We start from the raw sequence: 9,859 nt of genomic DNA, 5'->3' as shown, positions 1-9,859 counted from the left end.
AGGAAGGAAGGAAGGAAGGAAGGAAGGAAGGAAGGAAGGAAGGAGAGAAAAGAAGGAGGGAAGGAGGAGGAGAAAGAAAAGGAGGAGGAGGAGGAGGAAGAGGAGAAAGAAGAGGAGGAGGAGGAATAGGAGGAAGAGGAAGAGGAGAAAGAAGAGGAGGAGGAGGAGGAGGAAGGTGACAATGACGGCAATGATGATACTGTGGAGGATTCTGGGCCCACTAGCAGGTGCTGTGGAGCTGGGTGTTGGCCTGGCTTTAGGAGCAGGGCCATGGTTATTCAAGAACGCCAGAGATCCGGACAGGGAACAATTTAACCGTGTTGAGTAGGCAGGACCTGCAAATCTGGGACTAAGTTTTGGGAAATGTATCTCTAAGTAACTGAGGATGGAGCCCCCATTGTAAACTGGTGGTTTTCAATTAAGGAACCACAAGACAGCAAAAGCTGTTTTTCATCTTCCCAGCAGCCTGTGCACGCGCGGTGCTGGCTCTCGGGAAGCCCAGTGTTGTGTGCTGGAGCCTCAGGCGTGGTAATGCTGGCTCTCAACTGGCCACGGAGACACAGCAAAGACATACCTGAGAGGAGGTCTGTTTGTTTTTAATGTTTTATTCTATTACATGTCTTTGATTAGTAAGAAAGGAGCTCACAGCTGCAGCGGACTCACTTGCGACGTGGAACGCAAAATCATAAAGCAAAACTGCCTGCGTTCACTAAGGCAGAAATGAAGGGGTCCTTGGGGGTAAGAAGTTCAGAAACTGCCCCTGGGTTTCCTTCCCCTCAAACCTGTGCCATTCCAGTGGAGCGAGCAAGCTCCCTCAAGCCAGAGCCCCTGCTATGGAGAGACTCCACGAGGGACCGTGTAAATTACCCGCATCTGGGAGGGGTGGAGAGAAGGACGGACACCATTAGCTGGTCCAACCGTAGTCAGTCGGAGGAATCTGAGACAGGCCGCTTTGCACCCATTTGGTGCGCGCTGAGGACACACGAGGCCTCCACGCTGGCACACATGGAACCCAGGGACCCGCCAGAGACACCACTCGACCAGACCCTGGTCACCCAAGCTCCCTCCCACCTCCAGTCCGCAGAACCCTGACTTCAAGCCCCTCGGCTTTCCAAGAGGGGCTAAGGCACACCCCAAAGCCACCGAGAATCCATAAGCCAACATTCTGATGAGTGAATAATGTAGGTAAACAACAGGCACCCACGCACGTGTTCAGGATAAAGTAAGAACTCTCAAAAACTGGCCAATACATGAGACTCCAGCATGTATGTTTCCATACGCTGATGTCACATTTCAAAAGTACTGCATCTTTCATATGACCCAATGATACCATTGGGCTATATTAGTGTACAGAGAACAGGAAAAATTAATAATAATAATAATGCCACCATCTCATCAAACCCCCTGAAAGGCAGCCACGGTACAAGTTTCACAACCTCAGAATTTAAGGCATTCTAGCACCAAGCAACAGAGATCAGATCCAGAGACAAGAAAGACTACTTTCTCCCGAGCAGGTAACATGTCTTGCTAAGGAAAAGAAGCTGAACAGATCTAACTTTGTCTGTGGATGCGGGCAAGAACTATGGAGTCAGTGGAGGGTGGGTGGGTGTGGGTGTGTGCGCGTGCACACACGTGTGCACATGCACGCAGGTCAGCGCTTGTACATGAGCACATGTTGCTTCAGGGGGGTGACGGGTGTGTATTACAAGGAGACTGTCACCTTCGGGAGTCTGAGGCCTTCCTGGAAGGGGACTGGGAAGTGAGTGGGGAGCAGGAGCTGAAGATGAGTGCACGCAGCGTGCAAGCTGGAAACGTGGGGAGCTGCATCTCAGCTGCTCGTGATCACACGCTCCACTCTGCCCCCCACCCCGGAAGATCCCAAGGGATCCCAGAAACAAGGGGGCCCAGGTCACTGACACAGCAGTTGGGACAGAGAGCATGCTGGGAGAGCGAGGGGAGGAAGCACCAGCTCTAGCACCTGCCCCGCCCCCACGCATTGCACAAGCCATGTCACCACTCCGCACTTCAGTGTTTTCATCTCTAAAAAGCAGAAGACGAATGATCCCGCAGAGTCCTTACAACGCTGTATATTTAACTTGTCTGCACTTTCAGAAATACCAGAGAAACCCCAAACAGCTCTATAAAATGGCAGAGGCGCCGTAGGCATCCAGCCGACATTTTCCACTTGCCTACCACCCCCTTCCAGGTATCTCCGCGAACACCATGGACATTTCAACCATCACCACACCAGAGAAGCTAAAAACACGCCGTGCCCTGGGTCAGGGGCGAAGATGGGCCTGGAACTGCAGCCTCCTCGATCCTTACATCTACCGCTGCTCGCTACTCTGCACTTTGCCGCTCTTACTCTGCACAAGGAAACCAAGCTGGCTTTCTGGGAAGGATGCCAGAGGTTGGGCTCTCCCAGCTGAGAATTCCTGGGAATACTGGAATAACAACTTTGGAGACTGCGGTCTCTCCAATCCATTTCAGGACCTGGCTAGAAACATGAAAACCCAAAGAAAGAAGCAACGGGGAATTACTCCGTTTTTTAACGAAAAAGAAAAAATTAGGGGTGGGAATTTGGGGTTTCTTAAAAATTACATGATTGCTGGGAGTTAATTTGGTATTCCTTCGTTGGTCTGTAAGTTCTGTTTCCAATCCTATGTGCGCGCGCATGCGCGCACACACACACACACGCACACACACACACACACACACACACTCACGACAGCTGCAAGATGCCTAAATCACATGTCAGCAAACTAGCATCTTGTCCCAAAGACTACAACATAGAATCCAGAATGCGGTCCACTGTGGTGGGGAGAAACGTCACTGGATCAAGAACAATCTTGTCACAGGCTCCGAGTGGTAATCAGAGCCGACAGGCTTCAAGCCCAGCAGCCACGGGCGGTGAACTTGGGGTGCATGGCTCCCAGGGAACTAGCAGAGCCACACCCTGCCCTCTCACTCCTAACACACACTCCTTCTGAGCTAACGTGTGTGCACCTGGAAAAGAATCCTTCCTCCATTTAGAGATGTGTGTTCTGAAAGCAAGGTCCTGACATTGCTCCAAGACAGGCCAACCTTGCCCGAGTAGCTGAGTAGCCTTGAAGAAAACACGAAAACAACATTACATCACAGCCCCCGGGGAGCAGTTCTCAGCGGAGCTTCATGAAGGAAAGAAACAAAACAAAACAAAAAAAAAAAAAAAAAGATTTTGAAACCACAGGTTCCCCTACCTGTCGATGATAACCGGGTCGGAAGGTGTCTCATTTCGGTTTCCGCAGCTTTTCTTTTCGCAACACCGACTGCAGCGTAAGGGAAGCCAAAGAGTAAAAGAATTTTGTTAGAAAAAAGAAAATACAATGAGCATACAACATTAAAAATAACTCAAAAAAATGAATATGTCCAAGTAGCCTCCAACTAGAAGCTACTTGAAGGAAAAAATGTGTGGCTATATGTTTGCTTGTTTGTTTTTTAATCTGACCCTGATGCCAAAACATATTCGTCCAAATTCTCACTCTATGGCTCACCAATGAGGTAATTCTCTTCAATGCACAATTCCCCCAAATCCATGCTGATAATTAAATCACAGCTGGTTGGATCTTAAGGCTACAACGTCATTTCCAGGCTGGTGTTCGTTTACTTTGTGATTGTATATTCTACATCTTTGTATCTCAATAAATATTTAAAGAAGGTAGAAGAAAAGTGTGCTCTATGGAGGGCAGGGAGCAGTCACAGATCTCATTTACATAAGGTCTTTCTTTGGAGAATTTAATGTCCTTCAGAGACATTCATTCATTCCCTCATCCCGAAGGCAAAGGAAGAAGATCAGAACTATGGTGTGTGTTGTCAGGAAGGAAGGAAGGAAGGAAGGAAGGAAGGAAGGAAAGGAGGGAGGGAGGGAGGGAGGGAGAGAGGAAGGAGGTGTGTTGTCAGGAAGGAAGGAAGGAAGGAAGGAAGGAAGGAAGGAAAGGAGGGAGGGAGGGAGGGAGGGAGAGAGGGAGGGAATACCAGCTTCAACAATCATCACCAAGGCTGGAAGTGAAATGGGACTGGACCACATACAAGTCTCACTTCTGAGAACTCTACATCCCTGAACTCCCCTTTAACAAAGGGCTGATACCCAGACAGCTGGATAAATGCAGAGGGATTCGCTGAGTGAAAGAGATACAAGGAGCCCCCAATGCAAGTACAACAGAAAGGAAGTACTCAGAAGAAGAGAAAGACCAACAGACAGACAGAAAGACAGACAGACAGACAGACAGACAGAGCAGTCCAATGCTGCTTGTCAGAGCTACAGACTTCTGAAGGCCTCTCGGCCGGTTGAGCGTGTCTGGAGTCAACTCAGACGATGGCCTTGACGTGGCTTTTAAGGGTATCATGATCATCCACTCAGTTGGAGAAGAGTCTAATCAATGTTAGCAGCCAGGGCTGCCTTTCCCATGGCAGGGTCTCCAACTTCAGCACTGGTGAACTGCCATTGAGACACCGCTAAACAGTGTCTGGGGCTCTGGCCTCTAGCCTGCCTCTAACCAGCTGCAGGAAGGCAGGAAAATCTCTTTAACCCCTTTGAGCTTACACAGAAATGTTGGGTTCCACTGTGGCTAGAGCCCTGGTAGGCTTCAGTGACAAGGCTGTGGGATGCCAAGGGCATCCTATGCAAAGGCCCTGGGGTCAGGGAGCCTGGGAAGGCAGCCATGTCCCCGCCCAGTCAGAGCCCTACTCTCTGTAGTCCATTCACCCTCTGATCCTCCACAGAATTAAACATAAATTAATATTTTAAAACTTTGCCAGTCAATCTCTCTCCCGCAGAGATGTGTCCATTAGCCAGTGAACCATTTTGCCAATACACCCCCCCCCACCTCCCCACCGAAAGTAAAATACACTTGAGACACACTTGGACATTTTCATCAAATGGGTACAAGGAAGCTTCCACAAATTTAATCAAATTAGTAGAATGTAACAACAACAACAGCAAAAGAATTCTCTCAACTTTCCTAAACAGCAGCCTGGGACTTTCTGAACTCATACTTGGCCTTTACAATTATACTAGGTCTGAACTTTTAAAATTTCAATCTGTGGGGCTGGGAAGGTGGCTCAGTGGTAGAGTGCTTGCCTTGCATGTATGAGGCCCTGGGTTCAACTCCTCAGCACCACATAAGCAGAAAAAGCCGGAAGTGGCTCAAGTGGTAGAGCGCTAGCCTTGAGCTGAAGAGCTGAGGGACAGTGCCCAGGTCCAGAGCTCAGGCCCCATGTCCAACAAAAAGAAAAAAATTCAATCTATCCCAAAATTGGCACCAATAGGAGAGCTGGCCAGTGACCCTCCTACCTCCCCAAACCTCCTCTCCCTAGTCTCCCCCCCTCACCCACCTAAGGCCACCACCTCCCTGTGTCTCCACTACTGCTTACATCTAACTTCTACATAAGCCTCTGAGACAAACCGCATTGTAGACCCAATTTCAAAAGACTCGTCAGTGGTAGGTGCCTAAAGACCTCCACACTCGACTCCTTTACATCACCCACTCACCAACTGAACCCTAAATATGTGTGCCGGGGGGTACGATTTAATTACACCGTCACAATGCGCCAATCTGTTTCGTTTAGAGAGGAATGATTCTGAGGAGACTGAGTAGGTTTGTCAAATTGCTCAGCTGAATTCAGCTGCTTTCCACAGGGATTTCCTCTGGAGGAAAAGAAAAACAGATCTCAGCATAAGCCTGGTGCCAGCACAATGCGACTGGATCACTCGGGGAAGGGAAGGAGATGCAAAAGAAACTTTAGAACCCAATCCTTTGCCTTCCAACGGTTACACATTTAAATAAAATCTCTCATGTTTGTACCCAGCCCAGAAGAGATACAAGTGAGTATCTACCCACTTGGTGATCAAACTACAATAGTAAAAGTATTTTAAAAATAATAGTAATAGGACCTGATTGTTTTCACCCTTTTTTCAATTTCTCTGGGTCTGTAAACTAACCAGAGAAAATTATTTTTCTTTTTCTTTTAAAGTGAAGGTCTCATTAATATGTCTTAGTTGTTCTTAATTCGATGCTTAAGTGACATCCAGTCTCCATGCTAACAACATACCTCCCGGACCCTGTGGACAGGTGATACTCAAGAACCTGTCTCTGATCACTCACATAACTAACTCCATTCTGCTCTCCCTGCTGCACAGACAAAGCCTGAATAGACAACTTCAGATTCACTACTGTAGTAGAAAGGCTCTTAGGGTTATTTTATAAACAGCCAAGTCTCCAAGTCTGGACTTCCTGAGAAGAGTTTTGTTTTGCTTTTTTTTCACTCATAATCATTGCAAAATAAATAGATAATAAACAAACAAACAAAGAGAAGAGGGAAGTGAACTTGGTGGTAGGTTAATACTTGTATTTCTAACTACCCCAGGGGCTCAGCTGGGGGTGCTCCTTACAGCAATGAGTAAAGAGAAAAGCCATACCCCTGCCTCACTGTCTGGCTTAGTTTGGTTTATTTTATTCTCCTCCTCATTGGGAGAACCTTCTACTTGAAACACTGTAGATTTGAGTCCAGGCCTCTTTTCCTGTCTCCACATGGAGTCTTTGAAGAGGAAAAGAGAAAGAATAAGACAAGTTGGGGGGGGAGGGGAAGCGTGAAAGGTGGGAACATACAAGACATTTTTATCACAACCCTAAACCTTACCTGGATCTTTCAGAAAGGCTAAAAGGAGATAAAAGATAACTAGGAAAGAAAAATAATCATCAATAAAATAAAAGCCCTAGATTTGGACTTGGGGTGTCCAGTCAGCCAAAGTCTGGCTCAAGATGAATTCATGTGGCCCTCTCCTCTTCCAAAATCGTTTTTAAAATTCAACCCTCAACTTTCAAAAATCTGTCTCTAATTTCAAACTCAAATAAGCGCACAGCATGGTGGCTTTTGTTTTGTTTTCTTCTCCCCAACTCCTCCCTGCGATTGCATAACAAAAGTGTCTAAATTCACACCATCTGGCCGATAAAGACACTGGCCCCACTGCCCGGCTGGTCCCTCTGATTAGGACCCTGTCTAGCCTGCGCCTTGTGGCAAAAAGTCACAGCTGTGAGGTTTGCTCGCGCTCAATACAACTCTGTTATTAGCCAGCTGTAGCCTTGAGAAGACTTCTGTTCAAATTATAATACCTTTTAACCCTCTGAGCACTGAGGGCACAGGGGTAGCTGGCAGCAACATAATTGGCAAAATGAACTCAGGCAGGGAGCGGGGAAAGGCAGAGGCCATCCGGGAGAGGGAGAAAAAGTTCTACCTCCACAGCCTTTGCTTTCGTCTCCCCAGCCCTCAAAGCTAACCACCAGTGTATGGAGGAGCCTTTTCCTAAAGGCTACCGAACATAAAACCACTCCCAGAAACATCCCAGTATGCACCAGGCGAAAGTAAATATGTGCAGTCATCACTGACAAAGCAATCAGGACGTTCTTCGATGCACATGCACCCTCACTGCGACAACCGAGTCTGAAAATGTGGGAGAAGAAACTTTTCTCCTTCCTGAGGCCTCAGCCCCTCTAACTGACAGACTGAATGAGAAATTCCCTTTCAGAGGCAGTCAATATTTGCCTACACATGGATCACCTCCCAACACACACACACACACACACACACACACACACACACACACACACACACTTATTTGGAAAACTGCAGACAGTACCCATCCAATGGATCATTTATGTGCCCATAATTAATATGTGTTTCAAAGTCTGGTTTGGGAAGAAAAGAGCAGAGCATTTTCTCAGCCCTCCGATACAGCAAAGTTACAGTACATTAAATTTTTATATTGTGTTACTAATGCAGACTAAACTAGAGGCTTTAAAAATTGATGCTGCTACTTAAACAGCATAAAATGAGGAGGATTTGCTTGAGCTTAAAAAATAAAAAATGTCAGCCTCACTGCAGCTGGATGGAGCGTGCAAGTATTATTTCAAGTGTTCGGAAAGATTCATTAGATAATGGGTTGGTTTGGGGTTTTGTTTTCTTTTGCGAGGGTTCTTTCTCCAAAACAAAGACATTTAAACAGTGTAGAGAGGATTTTCTTTTAAACCTTCCCTTCTGACTAGCCAACCAAATCGAAGCCTTCTGATTATTTAATCTAGCTATTACCCGCAAGTGCATCTTGGAACAGTATTTTCTTTCTGAACAAATCTATCAGGGCCCTGAGTTAAAGGAGCACAGGGCTCATCCGCAGGCTCCTGTAGTTAGACAGCCTGGATCTCCCTCCATCAAGATCTGGCCCAGCTGAAGTTTGCGGTTTGATGTGGTGTTCCTCCCCCTCCACCTCCCAATACTCGTTCAAAAATCTAAACAAACATGTCTGGTTGCTATGATTTCTTCCTGAGTTGAAGAGGGACATAAGGGCTTAAGGGAGCCCCCATAAAATACTCAGGACTAAATTAGATGGCCTGCAATTATCCCAAACTAGCAATCCTGTCCTTGGGAAACAATTGGTAGAGCAAGGTCTGAGGAAAGAAGAACTGAGACTTTCCCTCTAATCGGGCTGTAGGGAGGGAAAAAAACGTGCTTATAGAATAGCTGTCACATTCTTAGTACAAAACCACCCTCTTCCCACTGACCCCACGGTCTCTAAGCCTCCGGCCCCATCCTGGGCACAGAGTAGACATTCAAAAACCTTCTGTTCAACGAGTGTGTAGATGAATTTCTTCTAATTTCTGAAACTTTCGTTCTACTCAAGCAGAAGGGAAAGGCCAATGCCCAGGGTTCAAGCTTTCTAGAAGGTAGAGGGCAAAGGCTGAGGAGAGCAAAGAGGCTAACAGCCTGGGCCTCTTGCAGTGGGGAGCCCAAGACTCCAGCTAATGCTGTGGACCCAGAACTTACAGCATGCCAGCCTTTCCCCCACCGCTGCACCTCATTCACAGGTGGGAACCAGGATTGATCTTTCTACCCAGAGGTTCCTTCTAACCGGAGAAACAAGGCCCTACCCCACCCCCATTTTAAAAACAAAGCATTAGTGCCAGCACCAGCTTGTGAAGTCATTGGAGTGGGCACCTTCAGAGCTGAAAAGAATTCACCTCATCCAGAGACAGCCAGGCCTAGGCGCGGGGGAAGTGCCCAGGAAACGGGTCTCTCAACCCTCAGTCTCTGCTTCCAGGTCTTTGGGTCTATCCTCAGCTCCACAAGTGCTGCCTGAGTGGGCAGGGAAGGAACCCAGCTTTCACCCACCCCCAGCTGTGGTAAGTGTAAGGGGATTGGGGGAACCCAGATATGAACCCCAAAGCCACAGACAGCCCGGGCTTTCCACCCAGCAGAGCAAACTCCAGCCATGCCAGGAACCGTGGATCTTTCTGGAGTTTAGTTTCCAAATCCTAAGAGCTATGTTCTGAAGACAAAGGTGAGGCTGGCCTGCCTGGCTCTCCAACCAAGCCCGAGGAGAGGGTGTCTCTTACCTGCACATGACTTCGTGTGTCAGGAGAACTCGGCACATCTCAGGATTCTTATTTTGTCCCTCGTAAGCTATGGGCTGCCGGCGGGAAGACGCGGAGGCACAAAGAAAGTACTTTAGGGCAAAGACAAGATCGTCTCCCTCCCCACCGTCTGCTCCCTCTAGGAATTCGGGGAGCAGAAGCTTGAGTCATGAACTGAAGTGCAGTAATAAAGAAGTTTGCCCCCTCAGATCTTTGTGAAAAGGAATATTGGGGAGGAGGCAAGTCTTCCAGTAATTGTTTGCTTTCTACATCCCTTTGCTCCATCCCTTGTCCCCTCATTAAAACAACAATTGGAGACAATTGGAGAGAGAGGCTTGGACAGGGTTTAGGGTGATATAGGGTAGTGTGCAAACTGACCCAGAAGGTCATGCAGGGAGGGGGCTGGGATAAGTGGA

At 47.6% G+C, this 9,859-nt stretch overlaps 1 protein-coding gene across 1 annotated transcript in view; it reads right to left on the bottom strand.

Annotated features, from left to right (window-relative positions):
- The window catches only part of Ebf2 (early B-cell factor 2), a 198,705-nt gene that overhangs the window by 174,271 nt on the left and 14,575 nt on the right, over positions 1-9,859 (bottom strand). Inside the window, exons 3-4 of the mRNA XM_013034430.1 lie at positions 9,426-9,499; positions 3,240-3,308 (exon numbers count right to left, since the gene is read on the bottom strand). Coding sequence (XP_012889884.1) covers positions 3,240-3,308; positions 9,426-9,463 — 107 coding nt within the window. The 5' untranslated portion in view covers positions 9,464-9,499. The remainder of the gene's footprint in view (positions 1-3,239; positions 3,309-9,425; positions 9,500-9,859) is intronic.

The sequence above is a fragment of the Dipodomys ordii genome, unplaced genomic scaffold (genome assembly GCF_000151885.1).
Source record: "Dipodomys ordii isolate 6190 unplaced genomic scaffold, Dord_2.0 Scaffold189, whole genome shotgun sequence".
Classification (NCBI taxonomy): Eukaryota; Metazoa; Chordata; class Mammalia; order Rodentia; family Heteromyidae; genus Dipodomys; species Dipodomys ordii.
Note: the sequence above shows the minus strand (reverse complement) of the source record. Positions and strands in the feature narration are given on the sequence as shown.